The sequence below is a fragment of the Pleurodeles waltl genome, chromosome 4_1 (genome assembly GCF_031143425.1).
Source record: "Pleurodeles waltl isolate 20211129_DDA chromosome 4_1, aPleWal1.hap1.20221129, whole genome shotgun sequence".
Taxonomy (NCBI): domain Eukaryota; kingdom Metazoa; phylum Chordata; class Amphibia; order Caudata; family Salamandridae; genus Pleurodeles; species Pleurodeles waltl.
The window spans coordinates 156,389,160-156,413,531 of record NC_090442.1 but is presented as its reverse complement, the minus strand read 5'-3'; the positions used below and the strand labels follow the sequence as shown (position 1 = coordinate 156,413,531).

The window sequence follows — 24,372 nt, the reverse complement described above, 5'->3', positions numbered from 1 at the left end:
AACACTTCTTCGAAGAAAAACAACTTGTAACACTCCGACCCAACACCAGATGGCGAGCTCATGCATACCATGTGTATCTACAGCGACAGATGCCATCGAACACAAAATATCGATTTTTCTAACAATTGGCCTCAAGTTCCTTCTTGAGAGAGTGTCTCATTTATTGCCTCTGTGAATTCCACAAATGCTTGGCATTACCCTCTGATAAGCCTAACTGCTCGCCCACACTACTACAAAAGAGCTTTTGGGATTGTCATTTGTAACCCTGTAAACCAACAGGGGTCAGCCTGGACTATTTGCATAATACCCCAATCTATTGGTGCACTACATAGATAGCCAGCTTCCTACATGTCTACATTTTAAAAAGTTTTTCTTGGGAAGGATGTCAGTTGCTACTGAACTTGCACACCCTGGATTTAACTTGTATATTATGACTCATTCTCTGAATGTGTTTTTATATGAAATAGTTTGTCATTTTGGTGGTACTCAGGTGTTCAAGGATTCAGGAATTTCACCTTTGTAGTACGCATACCTATAATTAGAATAGACAATCACGACTGGTTTTACAATTAATGTGTGACCTCAATTCCCAGGTAGTGGTGAGAAAGAGGTCTAATTCATGACTTTCTTTGGTAGATTTGCCAATACTGCAGTTTCTGCAGAGGCGAGGAAGCCTTCACTTATGGGTGCTATGTTACACAAATGCAAATGTGTGGTGGGTTCGTTAAGTCTAGGTTTTGTTTGTGAGAGCTGGTCTATCATGCTATTTCCACTATTAAGTGGTCCCAATTGAAAAAACCTACATTGTTGATCTTCCAATTTCTATTGATGAACTTCTTGACATTACTAGATAATGCAGAGAGTGGTGACGTCGGTTTGCTGATATTGTTGAGTATCCTTTCTCCGTGGGTTTCTGTGTCTGTTCACCTATTTGTTTTTTGGAATTTTGCCAAATGGGAAAATTGGGGAAATGCTTCTGGATGCTGGCTATTGTACCTCAGTAACTTCTCCCCAAAAGCTTTAAGACTCCGCGGGAGCACTTGCTGCTCCTTAAGCAGTCTGTAGTTGTTGATATGGCTCTGCAGGGCTGCACAGTACAGTCAGCTTTTCAGACCTGTGGAGGGCACTGCAGACAGTCTCAGCAGAGACATGCTCCACAATTGTAGCCAGAGATGACCTCTGTGTATCCCTGACTGATGAAGTCAGAGTCCCTGACGTCAAAGGAGAGGTGCGCCTGATCATCTATCCCTGGTATGTATTTCCCTACACTGCCTGGAGACTGCTCCCTTTTTCAGGGGTGCGTATATAAAATCAGACATTCTACAAAAGAAAAAAAACAAAGCAGAAGCAACAATGACCAGGCATTAGACCCCTCCTGACTATAGCACATCATTAGTGTCCAGGGGGCTTAGGCCAGGGCCTCCCTAGAATCTCCAAAATATTAACTGAGATCCCCTGTGCCATACAATACTGCAACTACTCTGACACTTCTCTCCTCTAAGAGGAGGCCATACAATACATATGCTTGGATGATAAAAAATTTAAGGCCGTTCATGACTGCATCCACAGAGCTGTCTCATATGCCCTACCTCCCTACGAGAAGACTTTACAACACCTTGTGCAAAGCTGTCCTCGATCCCTTTTGTAGAGGGACCTAGTGGACCCTTTGTCCAACAACCTCTGAGGCAGCCGGGAGCATTGCCTGCAAAGGTGAAAGCAAAACTTAAACATTATCAGACGGTCAACAGACTCCTATGACAGGTTATGTCCAACATGGCCTCTTCCCCTGGGGGTCACGACGCAACTGCCTATGGCCCTGATCCTACTTTTTTCCATACACACGATCTTACTGATCTACACGACTCCACTGGGAATCGGATGGCCACATGGACCACTCTAGGCCCGGATGCTTTTTCACTGATAATTCCTCGACCCCAGCCGGACCAACTCAAACACAGGCAGTCTGACAGTGGATATGCTGGACCCTGAGGACCTACTCCACACCCCCACTCCTCAGAATAGAAATGGAACATTTGAGAGTCCAGGGCATCTGCCTCAAAGTCTATCTCAGCAACATATGATTGACCAGTGCCAGAGGAGGCTAACAGAACATCTGCAGTCTTTGTGTTGAATCCCAGGGTTTCGTAATCAATGACAAAAAATGGCATCTAATGCCTACCCAGAGGCCGACGTTTCCCGGATTTGTCATGGACTCCAAGTATACCTGAGTCTCCCATTGAGGAAGGTGGCGAAGATCAGACAGACACTGCACAAAACTCTCTCAAAATTGACAACATCCCTGCACCAGTTAGCAAGGGTGGTGGGCCCCCTCTACTCCTCCATACAGGCCATATTCTAAGGCGGGTCATACTGTTGAGTCCAACAAAGGCAGAAGGCTTACCATCACAGGAGGGGTCTCACATATTTAGAATCGGTTGCCCTCTCGTCCGACACTAGGGAAGAAATGAACTCACAAGTTGCTGGTGCCAGAATGGCATAAGGAGTTGTTGGGACGGGCTTTACCTGTAATGGGGAAAACTCCTCTGACAGAATCCCAGTCCGAGGCCTCATAAGCTTCTGGCAGCCCATAGACGCACCAGATGCAGATGAGTGGAAAAGGATCAGATTACTTTGGAGAAGGCAATTATCTGTGTGGGGTCAGCGGAGGGACAAGGAACTTGTGTTCAGAAGCGGGGGAAAAAGGAGTCAAAGTCAATGTTCTTGGATGGCCCTTTATATGGCTCTGCAATGTCATATTTAAGGTGAACACTGAACTGAAGCTAGGTCTGTGTTGTGGTCCCACCTACAGGCACTGAAGAGCTATTTTTAGATTCCGGGTCCAGTGCTACAGGCAGATGTATTTATAAAAAAATAATTAAGATACATATATATTTCAAACATCTGGACTTTTGGAACCCTGGAATCACTGCCTCCTCTAAGAAAGAATATACTAGAAAAATGTCTCCTGTCAAAATTAATATACTTTGTGTAAATATGGTCATCATCAAAAGGACAAAGGTTTGAAACTTTGGGGAGGGACTGAATTTCAACAGATCAAGATCCATCAACACCAGCAGAAAAAGAGGAGGGGGTATCTAGCAAATCATCATGTACGTGTAAAGGTTTTATGTCTACCCCTAGAGAAGGAGTATCTTAGTATGACAAGTTGTTAAAGAAGTCAATGCAGAAAGCCAATCCCCATCCATCCACCCCTTTTACCAAAAGCATGAGGTGCTCCAGGTCCCTCTGCAGGGGCGGGGGCGACTCATTCCCCATCTGTATGCTCATGTGGATCATGCGAGCATCCTCCTCTGCTCGGTTTCTCAACTGCTTCACCTAAAGTGATGGAAAACAGAGGCAAAAGATTAGCATTTATTGCTCTCAATATTCATACATTTCCAACAGATAAAATAATATAAACACACACTGCACATTTATGAAAAAATAAAGAGTGAAGTAGGGAGGGGTGAAAATCAGTAAACTTTAACAAGAGGACTGGTGACAAGGGGATATGAAGGGGACTTTCACCATTTGATAAAGTTGCTCTACCTTTGCATATTACACAGATTCACATGTTTGCCAGGAGAAATTATCATTGTCAATAAGGATTTAGAAATACATCAGACTGATCTAGCGCACAACCAGTGCAATGATATCAAAGGCTACCAAAGGACAAACAACCTATATTGAGTTTAGTTTACTATTTTCCTCAATCTTTTCCTAATATTCTTAAAAAGCAACAAAGTAATTAGATAACACAGAATATAATAGAACCGCCTGACGTTAACAAGACTATACATGCCATACATGCCTCTAGCATTAAAAAATATGTCACACCAATGCAGTCAGCAGAACTAGCTGGGTCAGGATAGATCATGCATCAGCTCACTTTAGCTTACACTGAAAATTAGTTAAGAGACAAGTTATCTTCCTGACTAAACTGAAGGCCTCAGGAGAGAATTTATGTATTTTGCATTGGTAACCTGGCAGGTTTTGAGATTGAGACTTGTATACACCCCATCACGTCACCCCACCAAAAAACAAATATCACCCCCCAAAAAAATATCACTTGCTTTTTGTCACTGTTCATTTAAACATGCCTACTTCAAAGTACTCCAAACAGCAAGGTCAGCAAGCTTACCAAACACTGTTCCTGCTTTGCCTGCCTCTCAATTGGAAGTCGCTGAAGGGCTAGACTTAGGTTCTCCTCTTAAGCCTCCCATAACATGTGCAAAATTTGCTAACCGGCTACATCACTGAGAAATCCCTCACCTTTAGTCTTTGACTCAACTCCAGTTACAGATTGTAGCCTCTAGAACAGCTCTGAAAATCCATTCCATGGAATTTCAACAATTTTTAGAGCTCAAAACCTTGACTTTAACCTCTGCTTACACCACTATATTTCTTATGTCTGAAAACTATGTACATACAGGTTATCATACTCCTTGTGCAGGTGTTCCAAGACATTAGGGTTCCCTTGCCAAGTAGTAGCCCTGCTATTTTGGTCTTTTGCTTTTTCCCAGTCACTACGGCAGCCAAGGTGGACAGATGAACCAGGGCTGCACTCATGAATTGGAATTGCATGTGTGTGGCGGCAGGAGTAAGTTGGAGGCTTCTGGATGACTCAGTTTCAACAGAAGTCTAACAAAGTCTTAGTCAACGGTAAAGATGTTTCAGACAAAATGTACCAACTTTGCAATCACAGATTTGTGCCTCATTTTCAATGGGCTGTGAGTTCAACAGCTTACACTTTAGTGGGCTGAAGCCCAAGCTGCTGAGATTCTATTAGACCCGTAGTGAAAACACAGGGAGAAATATAATAATACAACAGGTTGCCAACCAACCTGTATGAACAATCTTGTAGTCCAACTAACCTCAGGTGTTGGCAGTGTCTTCAGTGGTGTCCAATTTCTAGAGTATAGTGCGAGCGGTGGGGACACCTTTATCAGAGATGGTGAAGTTGAAGAAATTTGCTGTTGAGTGACTGGTGTACTTTGAAGTACGATTATAAGATGTTAGATAAAATGCGAAAGCGGTACTACAGAGTTTTGAGGCTCTCAAGTGAGGTAGAAGAGGAGTTTCTCAGTGCTGTAGCTGGGGAAAACTGTATTATGGAGAATCCTCGGTGTGTGGCCTGATCAGCCAAATGGCATCAACTCCTTTTTTACAGCTCCCCAAAATGGGTTGCCTTTATCCTCTAGCATCCACCGGCCAGGCACATTAACAGGCCTGAAACTGCCAACAAAGATCAGAAGCACCCCCTGGGCACTGGAGCCATTGCGCTCCAGGTTGACCTGAAGGCTGCCACCGACAACCACCACAGCTTCCGCTTTCCAGCCCGGACCACACTGCAACAGTCCCGGGTCGCAGACCTTGGTAAGCCGTTGAAAAGGCTGTGGCAGACTGACCGCACTGCTTCCCTGCCAGCACCAGTGCCAGCATGGACCTGATGGGACAAACCGTGTGACGCTGAGGAACACAAGGGGCAGACGCCTAACTTGGCGGCACCTCCCTGATCTCATGGGACCTGCCCGGATAACCAGAGTCATCGGCTGCTGACACACTGTTGCCCTCACAAGAGCAAAGACACCACATCGGGCCAGGAATCCCTAGCCAGCAACACTGTGTAGGAAGCTGGCTCTGTATATACTACACCAAAATGAGGTACAGTGTGCACAGAGTCCAGTGGGTCCCTAGAGGCTTAAAAGAGGCTAAAGTGGAGAATAATAATGCTCTATTTAGTGGTAGTGTGGTAGAGCAGTTAGGCTTATCATAGGGTAGTCCAAAGCATTTGTTGTGCGCACACAGTCAAGAAATGAGGCACACACACAATGACTAACTCCAGGCCAATGTTTTACTTTGTTACTTATTTGTAAAACCAAAAAGATCTTTGTTGCAGTTAAGTACAGTGGTAAGTTTGTATCAATCATACATCAAATGTACTTTGTTTAGGTTTTGCAGATAAAACAGTTTACAAGTAACTAACACTTTTCAATTTCAAAAGTAGACAGTGCAATTTCTCATAGTAAGGAATGCAGTTCTAGGGAAGGAAAAGTGTTAATACAGTTTACAGGTAAGTACTCGACTTACGATTCCAGTATTCAGGGGGTTAGGATGCCCACAGGTCAAGTTTCAAGTTGACCCCACAAGCGCACCACCAGCAACACAGGGCTGGCCAGGTGCAAAGATCAAAGTTGGTGGGGGCTACGGGTCAGCACTAAACACACATCTTTACCGGCACAGGGGAGGCCAGGTGCAGGGTGGAAACAGCATTGGGCGGCCAATGCTTTTCAATAGGGGAACCTCAGAGGGAGAGGGGGGGGGTTACAAAGATGCTGCATGTTGGGTCAAGGAAGTCTGCTAAGGAAAACCAAAGGCTGGACAGGTAGGAGAGGAGCCTGCATGACATTTCTGGGCCCAAAGTGGACTCCAGGTCAGAAATGCCTGGGTACCTCTTCTGTCTGGTGGGCCACCGGGACATGGGCATCGGGTGCAGAATGGGCAGGACTTGCAGATCCGTGAAGGCTCTGGAGTTCTTTTGGAAGGTTGCTTGTGGTGTCGGGTTTTCAGTCGTCCTTCTTCTTGAGGTTGCCAGGAATCTGAAGCGCAAGGTTTAGGGGTGTCCCTAAATACTAGATTTAGTGGCGTTACAGGGGTCAGAGGGCAGTAGCCAATGGCTACTGACCATGACAACACCCTTCCTGTGCTCACTCCCTTTCGGCAGGGAGGGCACATTCCTATCCCTATTGTCTTCTCTCCTCCAAAGCAAGATGGAGGATTCTGCAAAGGGAGGGGGGGGGGTCACTTCAGCTCTGGACACCATAGGGGTGGTCCCAGCTGAAGTGGTCACTCCTTACCCCCCAGGCCTGCTGCCAAAAGTGGGGCTAGGTCTGAGGGGGCGGGGACACATCTCTAGTTGGAGTGCCCTGGGGCAGTGTGCAGTGTAACAGGAGACCTGAACCTTTGAGGCTCACCTCCAAGTGTTGCAGTTCCTACAGGGGGGAGTTGTGAAGCACCTCCACCCAGAGCAGGGTTTGCTCCTGACCCCAGAGAGCACAAAGGCTCCCACCCCATGGGGTCAGAAACTTGTCTGTTAGTGGCAGGCTGCACAGACTGGTCAGTCTTACACTAAAGGGTTGGGTAAAATACATGGGAAATCTCTAAGATGCCCTCTGTGTGCATTTGTGAATACATTAAACACTGGCATCAGTGTGGGTGTATTCAGCTGAACAGTTTGATATCAAACTTCCCAGCATTCAGTGAAGCCATCATGGAGCTGTGGAGTTCGTAATGACAAACACCCAGCCAATGTACTCAATATGGCCACAGTGCACTTACAATGTATAAGAATGGACTTACACACTGTAGGGGCACATTGCTCATGCAGCTACACCTTCACCTGTGGTACAGTGCAACCTGCCTTAGGGTTGTAAGGCCTGCTCGAGAGGTGCCTTACCTATGCCACAGGCTGTGGTTTGTGGGCATGGCACCCAGGGAGGGATGCCATGTCAAATTTAAAATGTTCTCCCCTCCAGCACACAAAAGCTGCAGTGGCAGTGCACATGTGTTTGGTGAGAGGTCCCCTAGGGTGGCATAATATATGCTGCACCCCTTAGGGACCCTCCCTGGCCACAGGTCCGTTGGTACCACTTGTACCTTTTACAAGGGACTTAGCTGTGTGCCAGGGGTGTGCCAATTGTGGAAGAAACAAGACAGTTTAGGGAAAGAACACAGGTGCTGGGGCCTGGTTAGCAGGATCCCAGCACACACACAGTTAAATTAGCATCAGCTTTCAGGGAAAAAGTCATTTTGGGGGGGGGGGGGGGAGGGGGGGGGAGTAACCTTGCCAAAAGGGGAACTTTCCTACATACTGTATCTGGTGAGGCCTCGGGCTGACAGCAGGGCCTCACCCCTCTCACTGAGTGGGGGCATGCTGATAACCAGAACTCTCCTCACCCCAACTCTTGCCTTCCTGTAAATGGGCATTCTCCAACAGTCTAACAATTCCAACACTTTGGGAGCACAGGAGGGGTTTCTCCTCCCTCCCCATCATCACCCCCACACCTCATGGGGACTGAGCACTTGGCAAAGAGGCCCTGTAGTGGGAAGGGGATTCTGGGAATATTGCTGCTGACCACATCAGTGGCTTGGCAGGCGGTGTTCTCAGTACTCTCAGGACATTTCTGATAACTAGTACCCACAACAAAGATTGCCTCCACCAGGCAGTTAAAGGCGACAGGGTGAGCCTTACCTACACAATACTCAAACCCTGGTTTAGCCAAGAGCAGCAAATACAAGGCTACTGCTTCCTACAGACACTTCAATGTGACACACCTACCTGAAATACCATATAGGAACATTCTTGTGTGCCTCTACAGACAGCACAACCTGCCAGTGGATCAACAACCATCCCGAAACAGACCAATACATCCCTGTAGCAATCTGTGCAGACTGAGCAACTGGGCTGACGAAGCACTCCGTTTCACACCTTGGTCAGCCTTACACAGCACCCCTGACATCTTCCGGATTACCTGCCACAGTACTCCCTTGTTCTCCACCCTCCCACTGCCTAAGATCCAGCAGGTATGGGGAGGCTACAGCCAAATGCTTCCCACTAGAGGGGGCACACAACATGCAGCACCCCAGCGACAGACAAGCTGGATGCTGTCCTGGTAGCAATAGAAACTCCTGCATCACTATAGAGTTGAAGCTAGGCTCCCTCGTGGTCAAGATGGGATTTCTTCAGGACGACCACAGCAAAGTGGCAGATAGGGTGACCCAGGGTGAAAAGATGTTGGCCTCCTTACAGTCACAAATAATGAAACACCAGCACTACATCTAGGATTTACAGAGGAAGGTCTGGGTCCTTGAAGAACGGGCAGACGATGCAGAGGGCCGCTCAGGAAGGAGAAATATCCAAATTCTTGGGTTGCCTGAAGGTACTGAGGGCCATGATCCCATAACGTTCTTGGACAACTGGTTTCAGGCTTTTGCAGACTCCACTGACCTCACACCCTTCTAATCCTTGGAGAGAGCCCACCAGGTCCCAGGTCAACGGCAACCACCAGACTCTTTGCTGTGCCTGATGCTTGTAGAACTCCTTCACTTCAAAGACAGTGACATCCACCCTGCTGTAGGCATCCAGGAAAAAGGGGCCATTACAAATTGAGGACAATACTCTTATGCTCTTCAAAGACTATACCCAGGTTGTGCAAAAGTAGAGAGCTACCTTTCTGGAGGCGAAAAAACACCTGTGACAACTGAATGTTCAATACTTTCTGCTGTTCCCGGCCTGCCTCAAGATACTAGTTAATGGTACCTCGATTTTCTTTTCGGACCCTGGAGAGCCTTGGGACTGGGCAGACAAATACCCCACTGCCACCCGTGAGGACACAGAAGCAACGGCTCATCACCCGCCTCACCTCAGACGCAAGAACAGGGCTCGAGCGCGATAGGGTCCTTCCCCTTATGTGCCTCCACCCAGAAAGGCCCCGGCCCTGCAGAAAATCATCACGGATAGATGGTGGGCGCTTCAGGCTGCCGCATCCATTGGGAGCGAGGACCACAGTCTAGGAAGGAGGACCCCCACATCTTCACCACAGATGAGTAATCTGACTCCTCACATGGTCCCCCCTCCTTGCGATTCCCAGACCTCCCTGCCGCCCCCGCCCACTGGTGACCCTGCAAACTGCAGATGGTCTGCTATGACTGCCCCCACTCTCTGATCAGGAACTGCTGTTTAACCATGCTCATGGGGGACGGTTCAATGGCTCTAGAGTCCTGCTTGACAGCGTTTATGCCTCATGTGTAGATCAGGGTTCCTTCTGAGATACACTGTCTGGGGGCCTGGTAACAGAAACACATGTCCCATGGATCTCCACCTGGACAGTTCACACCCCCCTCTCCATTGTTTCCCACCGCAAACTCAGAGCGTTTTGCCAGCTCGGTCAGCCATTAGGCATTTGCAGACTCCCAAAGATCGTGTCTATTCCTTCTACTACGCACCACGCTCAATATACGTGTGCAGAGTCTGCATCCTCTGCTCGCAAGCACTCCTGAGCGTTGTGCATGCGATGGACTACCTAGGCAGGGCGATCTCGGATCACGATGCCCACGCAGTTTACATGCGTTGGGTTGCAGGCTGGTTATTAGTAGAGGTAAGTACGCACCTATCACTAGCAATAATGCCCCCAGACAATGTTAGTTTCAGTCAAGGTCTCAAAACATTAGCCCCTGGTTCAACCCCTGGCAGTTTGGCAACAAGCAGACAGGCTTATTTTAGAAGACAGGTATGTAAAGCATTTAAATACACCAACACAGTAGATGAGTAAGACAACAAAATAAAACTCCCACACCAATTCATTAAAATAGTAAATATTTTGATCTTTAACATGTCACCAAAACAACAAAAATCCAATACAGGGAATCGGAGTTATGAATTTTAAAAAATTAAATCTGGTTTCCCTTGACCGGGACAAAGTCAAGGTTTGAGGCTGACTCAGATGGAACCCTGCTCAGATACACTGAGTGGGAGGCCTCAGTCAAAATGTTACCTTCGCACTCCAAAACGTTACAGCAGCTTTTCTCTCTCTATGCCGTGGGGTCCTCCTCAGCAAGCAGATTACAATGCAACATCATTGGACTGCTTTTCCACAAGACCCCGGTGAAATTCTGGAAGTCTGGGGCTCAGGAGTTTTCAGCTGGAGTAACATAAAATCCTGGCCAGGTCGTAGTTGAAGATCCTCTCGACTCACGATGGAGTCAGTCCACTTATAGAGCTTTTTCCAAAAGTTGCTCCAAACCTCTGGAACTTCTTCCTGAAGTTCCTCTTGGGGTTCAAAGTGTCCAAAACACACTTCCAAGTGTCTAGAAGCTCCGAGATGGTCATTGGAAGTTTAGGACCACACATCCCACAAAGCAACAGGCCACATCCCTACAGGTACAGTGGACAAACTCCAGGCAGGGCACTTTTGTGATTGTTGGTGCAGGCAAGTTCTGTTAACCTGTTGCTTTCAGGGAGTCCACTCCAGGGTCATTTTTGAAGTAAGGCAAAATCCTGAGGGCGGCTCCAGTGTGCAACAGGTGCAGTACTTCAGAATGCAGTCCTCTGGGTTACAGACCAGGGTTCCAGCAGGGCACTCCGTTTGGTTTCAGGCAGCAGATCTGAGTTGCAATGCAGCTCAGCCACTTCTATTCATCATCTTGGGGTGGCATTTTCTTGTCCCATAAAGTACTGCACTTTAAAATTCCACAATGGGGATTTTTCTCCAGAGGTGCAAGATCTGGCTAAACCAACCTACTAGTGCAGCCATTAACACTCCTGCACCCCCCAAATTCCTTTCCTGGGCCTATCTATCTACCTTTGGGGTACAGGGTGAGAGGGCAGGCCTGGCTGGCATTCCTTTCTGTCCTGCTTCCTTTAAAGCCCAGATTCATTTACCCAGCCCCCTTCGTGGCCTGGCCTCAACCTCCCCAATCAGAAAACCTCTGCTCAATGCAAGTCACTTCAAAGCAGCCTGGCTAATCCTGTTAAGGCTGACTAATCAGGACAGGCCACTACCAGGCTGGAATACGGCTTACAGAAAATAAAGTCTTACAACTTCTTTTCTAAATTCAACAGTGGCAAGTTGTTGGATTTACCATTACCAATCTTTTGAGCTCTTTCATGATACATTTAGCTCCCTCTTAGCAATATGTATGGAAAATGTTCCCACGTTAGCCTATCGAGCTAAGTATCTAAACGAGGAATAATGAAAGGGGCAGTTTTTCCCTCACCGTGGCATATACAACATCTTTTAAAATGTCCCTGCTTATAGTTACATGGCAACCCACTCCTGGGGCAGGTAGGAGAGACCTTAGGGATGACCTATGTAAAACTAAGGTGGATTATCACTTTGGAACTACCTTTAATTCCAAAGTCGAACTTGCACACTTTTTACATTTTAAAGACAGACTGCAAGGCAGGGTTGCATTTAAAAATGATAACAGGCACCACAGCAGTGTACACTCCAGGGTAGGAAATCTACTGGGACTCTAAACTTCCCTGTTATATACTAGGAACTTATAGGTAGTTTGAATCTCCCTTGCCCTATTATCTACTAGGGACTTACAAGGGTCTGCCATTGGCATTTGTAATTGTGCCATTTTACAATATACCTTTTGTTCAGAGCACTGGGACAGTTTAACAGAGTCCAGGGCACAGTCAGGGCCAGCTACCATTAGTATGAGTCACAAACATTGGGGTGAATATGCTGAAAGGATGACTCTCTCACAAAAGGAGGACTACCTCTGCCCTAAAGCACCAACATTGCGATTTCCCAGAGATCGCCTGGAAGACCCAGTCTTCCGGAGCTCACAGGAGTCCCACATACCCAATATTTCACTGAAAATCATAACACTGCACCCACCAGAGCAGTGGAGTGTGATGCATTCAAGGTTGTGATGTAAGGCTGTGAATGCAAGAGGTGGCAGGAGTTTGTCAAATACTTGACAGAGATTGCAAACGCACAGGCTTCCACCACTTGAGACTGACGGGGGATGACGCTGGGAAACCAGAACTGACTAAAGCTTAGAATGCCGCTCTCTTGGAGCACCTTTAGTGTTTCAGTGCCTACAAAGCCAAGGTCCACCGCAAAGGGGATACGTCCAGTCGCCTGTTGGCTTGGCTCATCCACAGCAACACTCTTTTCAGCTCCATATTTGAAATCTTTGCTCCAGAGGGAGGCACCCTGCACGCACAGTCCACCATATTGAAAGCCTTTCATGATTATTATTCCACAGTGTACAGGATCCCTCCCCCACAGTGGACACCTTCCTGACTGGGCTTTCAATGTGCAGAGCCATGTCCTGTTACGTTTCCCACGAGCAGTGTGCCTAGTCCAGAACCTCAAGAAGGCATTCGACACACTGACGTGAAAGTACCTGTTCTGAAGGCTGATCCTAATGGGGTGGGCAGCTGTCTCCTACGGTACACGAAATTGCTTTATACCCTGGGCACTTTCAGGGTGCAACTAGCGAGACTTATTTCACAAGCCTTCCCGGTAGGCAGGGGGACCAGACAGGGCTGTCCCTATAAGCAAGCGCTGTCCCTATGCGTGGAAGACTTTCTGCTCTATCTTAACGTGCAACCGGATCTCTCCTCCCTACCTACCACATTCCACAAGTTCACCAAAATGGCAGGACTCTGCATTAACTGGGCAAATCCTGCATCTATCCGTTATGTCCAGTGGTCTCCCGTTCCCTCCCTGCTCTCCAAGGGGTTCCACTGGGAGGAGTTACACTTAGTTGGTGTGGCACCACAGTCCGGTATCTCAGAAAACACCTGTACTGCTTGACTGCTGATATTTCCGACAGGAACTTGGGACGGGCCTTGTCATCCTGCGAATCCTGGTGCACTTCTGGAAGCAGCTACATGTTGGCGGTAACCGGGAGAACAGTCTTATCAAAGACTGTTAACCTATCAGAGATGGTTATCCATTATCCATCCCCTACTCCCAAATTATATTTCACATATCTTCCTATAATACCCCACACCCTGCTCCTTCTTCTGAGACCTAGACATTCTAATGAGAGAGGTGCCCTTCGGCAATGGAAGTTGCAGCTGCTGCTGGGTACGGGAGAGCTGGGTGGCTGTCCTTCGTATAAAATAAATGCTGCATGGCCCAATTGCAGTGGCTGTCCCGCTAGCTAAAGGGACAGAACCTCAGCGAAACAGACCAAGGGTCATGCACCATTATGCAAACCACAGCCTGAAGCCTTCTGTTTCCAAAACACACAGCTTAATTCCGTGTCTCTCCACACAATAGATCGACGATCTACAGCAGAGTACATTTCCTCCTACACACCATACTCCCCTACACCACCACTGTACGGTCTCCCACTCCCACCCAGGATGTACACTGCACTAGACCTACACCACTGGCGGAAGAGCTCCCTGGACACAGTGGGGGACCTCATCACTGAGAGGCAACTACTCACCTCAGTCCAAGTCAGAGGTGACCCTGGGATACCTCTCATCCCCATGCCAATTCCTCATGTATAGGCAGTTTTGTGTTCTGTGGTCCGTAGTGGATGACAATTCTGACTCGGGTGGTCAGCCAGACGCTGCTCGGCCTTCACTCTCAACCCTGTGCGCTAAGCGGGAGGACAACACTGGGTGGGTACTGCATAACAAATAGTGGGGGCATGCTTTGGAATTCCCTCAATTCCTTCGCACGGAATGCACGTTTCAAAAGCATGCAATTTTCCATCCTGCACTGGGCCTACTTAACGTCCGATCAACTCAATCACTACTTCCCTCATGCAAACCTATGCTGCTGAGGGTGTTGATTGGCATTCGCCAAACTATGCCATTTGCCCTGGTTCTGCCCATCTCTCTTTCACTACTGTTTTTACATACATGTGACCCTTTGCAATATCACGGAGCTCCCAACCGTGAATGCATAAAAAGGCCAGTGCTTTTGGCATCTTTAAGCACTGCAACTGGCACAAGATACGTACCCAATTCGCTGGCTTCAATGGCTTCATAACCTGGGGTGAAAAGAAGTAGCCACCCATGCTCCTGTAATGAGTTGTCTTTGGTGGAACCCCTACCTAAACCATCCCTCCTCTCTTGAGGTCCCCCATCCAGTGTCTGTGGAAAGCACAGTTGAAAGTGTAGTGAACCTCCTGAGGACCGAAAACTGCACATGACAAGGCAGTACAGTTTTTCAAAGCTAAACAAAAGGTCTTTCGTTCCACCATACATAAGCTGGTCTGAAACCTAGTAATAATTTCCTATTCTCTAGGATATTGTATTTAATATATATAATGTTTTTCTTTTGACCTAATTGAGTTTAAAACAACTGAGTGGGAGTACTGATAGTTCATTATGTAACAGTAACAAACTGTTACTTTTTCACACAGAAATCTTTATTCACAATTATAAAGTACTCGTTGACCTTAGACATAAGGAGAGGTTAGATCACTGCCCCTGATACTGCGAAGCAATAGACTAAACTTTTTTAGCCCTGTAGAAATACAATTTGGAAAGGATGAGGGAAAGAAAATGTTGCTCAGGGTCCACAAATGGTCCAAAATAAAAAGATTAATTTTGTACACATTTCCACTTGTCCATACACAAAGGTAATACTAATTTCTATGATTGAAAGGAAATGCCTAATGCCACAGTACAAACATATGAGCAAAGCATACGTTTGTGGTATATTTAAGATGCTAACACCATTCTTGGCATTAATAATAGTGATTAATAAATAATACGTTACGTGCTGACCAACCTTCATTGGCATCAATGCCAAAAAATCTGTGATGAGGCTGTGAATTCTGCGTATGTAGAATTCCTCCTGGAAAAAGCTTTCTGATCCCACCACAGAATCTGTCAGGAAGAGGAAGGAGTTGCCACGGATGGCATATTCCACCATTGTTTCATCAGCTTCTGTGAATTCTGCAAGAGCTGAGAAGTACGGTGCCGCATTAATGTCTTCAGTGAAACAGTGTGTGTAAACTCAAGCTTGAAGACAAAATAACAGTAAGCACAACATTCCTTAACAGTAAGTAGGCAGTGTATTTTGGCTTTTCTGTCATTTTCTGGTCTGCACTGGAGCTTCAACTACAAGAATTATCTCAATGAAAGTGTCTTTTCAAAAGACACCCACAAATATTTCAAGAAACCATTATGAATAAAAATACTTAGAGACCGAATCAATATTTTAAACACTGTAAGAAATGCTTTATCACTTTGCTTTATATTTTATGTGGAACACTGTTATAATTAGAAAAAAGACTAGGGAACCATATGAAGTCCATTGAAACTTGCCATACCAGGTATACAACCAGACGTTAACCACAGTAAAACATCATGACTCTTAACCTCATTACAGTCATATTTTAGAATCAGCACAATAGAGGACGCCAAAACACAGAGTGGAGGCACTAGAGAAGCAGCCAGTTGTTCCTCCACCAACCTGTATGCTGAACCGAGCCATTTCTTTACTTATGTAGGCACCACTGGGGTCTGTCCCCGCCCCAGAGAATGTGAGGACAAGGTGAATGAGCAGAAGAAGATGGAGGAGGTTGAGTAAATGGATGATGTTCGTTGTTCACATCACGAGGATACCAGCGGCCAAGTATGATTTGCTGGAGTGAACATATCTTGTACATTCTTGTGTCTGTAATCAAGACAATATTGGCTTTTGCTTCACTCTGTGAGCTCCCCAGAAACAACTTGTGTGGATATGACTGCACCCCGTTTCTAAAGGGAGCTTGAAAGAGAACACTCCTCAACCACACATGAGCGGAGCACTTAGTATGATCAAATTAATTGCAAAAGAAGAGAAATCCTCTTAGAATCAACTGAGAAGGTAGAAAAGAAGGAAGACTACACATCAAGTCATTTGAAAAGCTCAACTCTGGGTACGAGAAGCAATCTATTCCTGTTATGTTTTTACATATATTATTTTTGGTACCTAGGACCACATGTATTGAGATAGAATTTCCGAAAGTGGGTGCATCGCCTTTTTGCAAATTAAATCTGATTTGAAGCCGACCTTTGAACCAATAGGTTCGTTGGTTTGCAAAATAGGCAGTAGGACGGTGGCATGGACGAGTGGGGTTTCGGGGTGATGAGACCAAAGAATGGTCTACCAAATTAATATTCATTGGGCATGTCGCAAGTTGTGGCCCTTTGCAATTTGCTAAAATAAGAGATGTTGGCCTGCAAGGTACAGTCAAACCAACATCCTTGTAAATGCATTTCAAAATTGTTTTTTGGTTGAAAGCAACCCAGTTTCTTTAAATGAAACATTTCTTATTTTAATAAAAGAAAGTTTGCCATATTAAAAAACGTCAGTGAGATTTGGCAGTGGGCCCCTAAACTGAATTGAAAAATGGGTTTAATACATTGGAAGGAGCTTACGGCCAGTACAACCCCCGTGATGTTGCGATTACAGCATTTGTGACCACAAAATCCCTAAGTACATCCTATGCTCTTTGCAGTTTGCAGAGAGATTCGCCCCCTTTTAGCCACAAATTAGTTATAAATCTGTCAAAGTGGTTGGAACTAAGCATAAGCTTTGGGGGTGGTGACTACGATCTCTGATATAAGTGGCTGCTGGAAGATTCTACACAATCTACACCCCTTAAAAACTGTATAGTACCGGGGTGTAGAATTCCTATAGCCCGACGGTCAGAACGTATTGTTTGCGGTCAAGGACAACAAGTCTTCATGTCTATTTATTTTGTCCTTGGGACACATAGGCCTAACCCCTTGCAGCACAAACCCTATGGCTGCCAGGTTACAGGGAAGGGAACTGTCTGCAGTTGAGGTAGTATTTGTGTCTATATGTTAATGTTGTTTTAACTAGTATTTATGGTTACTTAATGCAAAGCTCTTATTATTAGGGTGAGTGCTCGAAATTAACATTGGAAGGGTCGCATTACTGACAGTGGTTCCAGTACAAAAAAGTGTTCACACATTTAAAAAGTTTAACAATGTGAGGCTACGTATAATGCTCCCAGTATGCTCTCTGAGTATATGCAAATGTTTGCAGAAGCTTGTAAGCAAGATTGATGATTCTTTACTTTCCAAATAAAGTGTTCAGAAAAAAACATGTATAAAAAAAACCTTGTTTTGCTAAATTTCTGTGAAATATTAGGTACGATTTCTTTGAAGCATAATTTAGTAAAATCTGCTGATGCATGCTAGTATTTCCAAAAAATATTCATAATGGAAAAACAGTAACCATTTTCAGCGAGATTATGGAAAACATGAAAATAAACAAGCACTGGCAAAGCCAAACGATCTGACATTGGCTGCCAATCTTTTGGTTTGGTCAATGCACGCCTTGTTTTGACATGCCTTTTATAACGCTTTATTGTTGTGTGAGCTGCCAGGCCCTCACTATTGTAACAAACATTGGCAAAAAGCAAAAAAACTTTCTGGGTCTCAAAAAGCACTCAGTGCCACAGTTGTTCCAAGCACTCGACTAAACTACTTTGTCTGCCAATATGCTCCTTGTGGAAGAGTAGAATGCTATCACTCACAGTAAAGCCAGCCAATAAATGGATAGAGAGAAAAAGAGAATTTTAATAAAAACAAAATGTCTTGGTTAATGCCAGACCTAATTGGGTGCCCAATTCTTAAATAAAGTCAGAAAGTGCACCCATGGTATATGTCTTTGATTAAGTGGCTTTCAGGAATTCACAAGAATTTACAGAAGTAGACCAGGAAATCTTATTCCTAGAAAGTATTTCTGAACTGTATTTTAGCACAAGCAAATATGCATGTGTAGACTTGCTCATGTGAAAATCCATTGAACATTCACAAGTTCACTTTCCCTCCAACCACTTTGTTCCAAAACCTGGAAGAACTTATACTTCTGCCCTTGTCAGGACTACATTTTCAATCTCTCTCAGTATGAGAAAAGATTACAGAAGAGCTGGTGAAAATCCATAAAACATGTAAGTTAGTAGGTTTTCACAGACTCAAAGGCATTCAACCCTGAAACTATTGCTTACTGCTTCCTCCAGCCCCAATATGTAGATCTGCTGGAAGACGGAAAAATAATGAAACTGCTATAGTAGGGCTTGAAAGTGTTAGTATCTGAGCCCTACTCTAGTACTAGCCCTGGCATAATTAATTAGAGAGGCTAAAATGAGAGCTCTTACATAATGAGATTGCGGCCATAATTGTTTGCAGCACTACGTGGCACCAAAGAGACAAGTGTTTTTTTTTTTTTACAGAACAAATAGATTTAAAAAGCAACCTGTCCCATTGATATGTGGATATTTTATTCAATTCCACACCCTTGATAGTAGCAATTGTGTTACATTTGTAGAGTTTCTGGAGCCTTTTAGTTTGCTAATTCAGCAATGATTAGTGATAAACTGCCTCTCATGGAAAGTGTGATAAATGGAGGAACATGAAGCACCAGTGTTGTCCGGTTCCACATTTATGCCAAATCTGACACCACACATATACACCGTAACGCACCCTACTCTTGTTCAAGTCTCTAATATGTGACTAGATTCAGTGGCATTTCTCTTCCATGGACTACATTGTTTCTCAAAAACCAATAGCCAAAAGATTAGCTAACAACATTCAATTGCCTTAAACCATGTTTTTCCCAAGACTCAGCATTCTCCCAAATTCACATTAACATTTTCGTAGAAACCACGTGTAGGAAGTTGGCTCTGTATGCACTATTTCAAAGTAAGGAATAGCATGCACAGAGTCCAAGGGTTCCCCTTAGAGGTAAGATAGTGGCAAAAAGAGATAATACTAATGCTCTATTTTGTGGTAGTGTGGTCGAGCAGTAGGCTTATCAAAGGAGTAGTGTTAAGCATTTGTTGTACATACACACAGGCAATAAATGAGGAACACACACTCAGAAACAATTCCTGGCCAATAGGTTTTTGTTATAGAAAAATATATTTTCTTAGTTTATTTTAAGAACCACAGGTTCAAATTCTACATGTAATATCTCATTTGAAAGGTATTGCAGGTAAGTACTTTAGGAACTTTGAATAATTACAATAGCATATATACTTTTTACATAAAACACATTTAGCCGTTTTAAAAGTGGACAGTGCAATTTTCACAGTTCCTGGGGGAGGTAAAGTAATGTTAGTTCTTGCAGGTAAGTAAACCTCCTACGGGGTCCAAGGTAGCCCACCGTTGGGGGTTCAGAGCAACCCCAAAGTCACCACACCAGCAGCTCAGGGCCGGTCAGGTGCAGAGTTCAAAGTGGTGCCCAAAACACATAGGCTTCAATGGAGAGAAGGGGGTGCCCCGGTTACGGTCTGCCAGCAGGTAAGTACCCGCGTCTTCGGAGGGCAGACCAGGAGGGTTTTTTAGGGCACCGGGGGGGACACAAGTCCACACAAAAAGTACACCCTCAGCAGCGTGGGGGCGGCCGGGTGCAGTGTGCAAACAAGCGTCGGGTTTCCAATGGGAGTCAATGGGACGCCAAGGGGTCTCTTCAGCGGTGCAGGCAAGGGGGGGTCTCCTCGGGGTAGCCACCACCTGGGCAAGGGAGAGGGTCTCCTGGGGGTCACTCCTGCACTGGAGTTCCGATCCTTCAGGTGCTGGGGGCTGCAGGTGCAGGGTCTCTTCCAGCCGTTGGGATTTTAGAGTCAGGCCGTCGCGGTCAGGGGGAGCCTCGGGATTCCCTCTGCAGGCGTCGCTGTGGGGGCTCAGGGGGGACAACTTTGGTTACTCACGGTCTCTGAGTCGCCGGAGGGTCCTCCCTGTAGCGTTGTTTCTCCACCAGTCGAGTCGGGGTTGCCGGGTGCAGTGTTGCAAGTCTCACGCTTCTTGCGGGGATTGCAGGGGTCTTTAAATCTGCTCCTCTGAAACAAAGTTGCAGTCTTTTTGGAACAGGGCCGCTGTCCTCTGGATTTTCTTGTTCCTCTTGAAGCAGGGCAGTCCTCTGAGGATTCAGAGGTCGCTGGTCCTGGGGAAAGCGTCGCTGGAGCAGGTTTCTTTAGAAGGCAGGAGACAGGCCGGTAGTACTGGGGCCAAAGCAGTTGCTGTCTTCTTTCTTCTTCTGCAGGGGTTTTTCAGCTCAGCAGTCCTCTTCTTCTGTAAGTTGCAGGAATCTAAATTCTTAGGTTCAGGGAAGCCCTTAAATACTAAATTTAAGGGCGTGTTTAGGTCTGGGGGGTTAGTAGCCAATGGCTACTAGCCCTGAGGGTGGGTACACCCTCTTTGTGCCTCTTCCCAAGGGGAGGGGGTCACAATCCTATCCCTATTGGGGGAATCCTCCATCTGCAAGATGGAGGATTTCTAAAAGTTAGAGTCACTTCAGCTCAGGACACCTTAGGGGCTGTCCTGACTGGCCAGTGACTCCTCCTTGTTATTCTCATTATTTTCTCCGGCCTTGCCGCCAAAAGTGGGGCCGTGGCCGGAGGGGGCGGGCAACTCCACTAGCTGGAGTGCCCTGCGGTGCTGGAACAAAGGGGGTGAGCCTTTGAGGCTCACCGCCAGGTGTTACAGCTCCTGCCTGGGGGAGGTGTTAGCATCTCCACCCAGTGCAGGCTTGGTTATTGGTCTCAGAGTGACAAAGGCACTCTCCCCATGGGGCCAGCAACATGTCTCGAGTGTGGCAGGCTGCTAGAACCAGTCAGCCTACACAGGTAGTTGGTTAAGGGTTCAGGGGGCACCTCTAAAGGTGCCCTCTGGGGTGTATTTTACAATAAAATGTACACTGGCATCAGTGTGCATTTATTGTGCTGAGAAGTTTGAGACCAAACTTTCCAGTTTTCAGTGTAGCCATTATGCTGCTGTGGAGTTCGTGTTTGACAGACTCCTAGACCATATACTCTTATGGCTACCCTGCACTTACAATGTCTAAGGTTTTGCTTAGACACTGTAGGGGCACAGTGCTCATGCACTGGTGCCCTCACCTATGGTATAGTGCACCCTGCCTTAGGGCTGTAAGGCCTGCTAGAGGGGTGACTTATCTATACTGCATAGGCAGTGGGAGGTTGGCATGGCACCCTGAGGGGAGTGCCATGTCGACTTACTCGTTTTGTCCTCACCAGCACACACAAGCTGGCAAGCAGTGTGTCTGTGCTGAGTGAGGGGTCCCCAGGGTGGCATAAGATATGCTGCAGCCCTTAGAGATCTTCCCTGGCATCAGGGCCCTTGGTACCAGGGGTACCAGTTACAAGGGACTTACCTGGATGCCAGGGTGTGCCAACTGTGTAAAACAAAAGTACAGGTTAGGGAAAGAACACTGGTGCTGGGGCCTGGTTAGCAGGCCTCAGCACACTTTCAAATCAAAACATAGCATCAGCAAAGGCAAAAAGTCAGGGGGTAACCATGCCAAGGAGGCATTTCCTTACACCACGTCAGATTTCAGAAACACACACATTACATACGCAACTATTTGAAGCTTCCCCAAATTAAACTAGCTGCCTACTCGAACACACGTATTAAATCTCTTTCCCGCTTACATGACTGCTTCCTCAATAAATCACTGGCTAAAAAAAGAAAAAGGGAGCTAATTTAAATTGCTACACTAATCAGGAGTCAACATTCAATTGAAAACTGCTTTCCAAATCTTAGGCTCCCTTTTCTAACTTCAATGTATCTGGACCAGAACACGGCTACTCTAGTCTTCCCTAGAAGCTGAAGTACAAACTCTAATTAAATAGTTATAGTTACTAGGTCTTTGTTGACATATTAATGTCTACAGCACTCAAATGCAGGACTCCTAGACATCAGCTTTACACACAACCAAAATGCAAATATCTGTATTGAACACCCTCACAGATCACCCTGCCTAACTTTTTGCTCCTTTATCTAGAATCAACGTACATTTTAAAAACCACTTACCTCCAATTTCAGGAAGTTGTGAAATTCCACGCAGAGTCAAGGCCCATGCTAATCTAACAGTGGCTTGTAACCCAGGCAATTTCCAAGGTTGGGAGTCTTGAAGCCGGCAGTGAATGGATGCAATATATTGCCTGTCGGTAAAGACTGGCAGCTGGTGCATTAAATCTGAGAACAGAAATGGAAGAGTCAGAGTTGAGAGAGCTCTCACAGGGGAAAAAAACGTAAAAACTGAGCACTGAATTTAAGACTAATAAAGGATTTCAAAAAGCTGAAAGTATAGAAATAACTTCAACAGGCGGTGGTATTTCAACACTTTACCAGGGTATCTATGAAGCATTTGCCCACCACTCCACTTCGGTGGTTCAGTCACATCATTTGCTTTTTCTTAAATTAATGTATGAAGCTGGCTCTCTATGCAGTGCGCTAACATGAAGTACATTGTGTCCAGTCTCCAGTGGATACTCAATTGGTTTTGCAGAGGCAAAAGTAGATAGGACTAATGCTCTATTTTGTGGTAGTATGGGCACGCAGTTAGGCTTATTGGAGGATAGTGCTAAGCATTTGTTGTACTCACAGAGGCAATAAATGAGACACACACTCAAAGAATAAATCCGAGAACAAATTAGAAAAATAACAGTTCTTTTTATATACGTTTCAAACCCAAGAACTTCCTAATCGGGTAAGTAGCCCTTTTAAGCATAAATTCTTTGCAGTTTCAAAAATAGACGTGCAATTTTCAGAGTTCTCTCAATGTTAACCTATGGAGATAAATCAGTTTCAGCAAACCTATAACGACTTACGAGGCCAATCTCAGGGAATTAAGGTAAGTACTCTGCACTGAGCAGAACCACACCAACAGGTCACACCGGGAGGCAATGGGGTGGCCAGGTGCAGGAAGGTGTTGTGTGCTCAATGGTTCTCCATGGTTGTTGGACCTCGTGACAAACAGGCTTCACTAGGAAGCCAGTCAAGGACAACAAGCAGGTAGGCAGTAGACTTGGGGTGCTCGGGGACGAAGGTGCACCTTTGGTCCTCCTGTGCCCAGGGTCTACTGGTGCAGAGGTGTCTCTAGTCATTGGGTTTTCTCATCCAGGAGCACTCGCGGTAAGGGGGTCCTGTGTTTTGAGGCTGCACGAGTCGTCTGGGAGTTCGACAGGGGGGGCCCCAAGGTGGACTCAAGCTCTTAGGAGCCGGTGGACGTCATGGCACCAGTGACCCTCCTCAGATGGGATCAGGGGCGACGGGTGCAGTGGTTGCTGGAGGTGTCAGTTTTCCTCTCACCACAAGGCTGCAGGAGAGAGGGTCTGCGTGCAGAGGCTGCGGGTGACTTGGGGGGGAGAAGCGGGGCGTTAAGAGTCAGTGAGCAGTGGACTGACTCTAGATAGATGGGGAACCTTGCTGGTACCGTTGGTTTGCTTTGCCTGGGGTCGCGGACATCGGGTACAAATGTCACTTCAGGTGTCAGGAATTGCTGTTTTTGAGACTGCAGAGTCCTTCCTTGTTACTTTGCTGCTGAGCAGATCCGCTGCTCATTGCAGTCTTGAGTCTTTTTTAGAAGGCATGCAATTCTCCTGGGTTTCTTGGAGGCTCAGCTGCCGGACGAGTTGCCTTCTTAGGCAGAGTCTAGTGAGGTCAGCAGGTAGGGCTGCTACTGAGTCAGCTGCTTCTTCTTCCTCCTCTTCTGCAGAGGTGCAACTCTTCTTTGTAATTTTCTGGGTAGGTCGGCGAGATCTGAATTCTAGGTTTCAGGGGTGCCACCTAACTACTCAATTTAGGGGTGTTACCCCTTAGAAAGTTCATCCTGCTCTGGACAAGGTGTTAGTACCTCCACCCAGAGCACTGCTTTGTTCTGGGCCTCCAAGAGAGTTGGTTCTCAACTCAGGGGGTCCAGAACTCAGTCTGGGTGGCTGCACTGGTTTTGACCAGTCAGTGAACACACCAGTAGCTGGGTAGGTGTTCAGGGGCCACCTCTATGGTGTCCTCTGAGTGCAGGTATTGGTGAATCCAACACTGGCATCAGTGTGGGCTCACCAATA

At 46.2% G+C, this 24,372-nt stretch overlaps 1 protein-coding gene across 1 annotated transcript in view; it reads right to left on the bottom strand.

The window, feature by feature from the left end:
* Positions 1–24,372, bottom strand: part of NUP205 (nucleoporin 205) — a 525,888-nt gene that overhangs the window by 419,800 nt on the left and 81,716 nt on the right. Inside the window, exons 7-9 of the mRNA XM_069227955.1 lie at positions 22,337–22,501; positions 15,276–15,451; positions 3,220–3,336 (exon numbers count right to left, since the gene is read on the bottom strand). Coding sequence (XP_069084056.1) covers positions 3,220–3,336; positions 15,276–15,451; positions 22,337–22,501 — 458 coding nt within the window. The remainder of the gene's footprint in view (positions 1–3,219; positions 3,337–15,275; positions 15,452–22,336; positions 22,502–24,372) is intronic.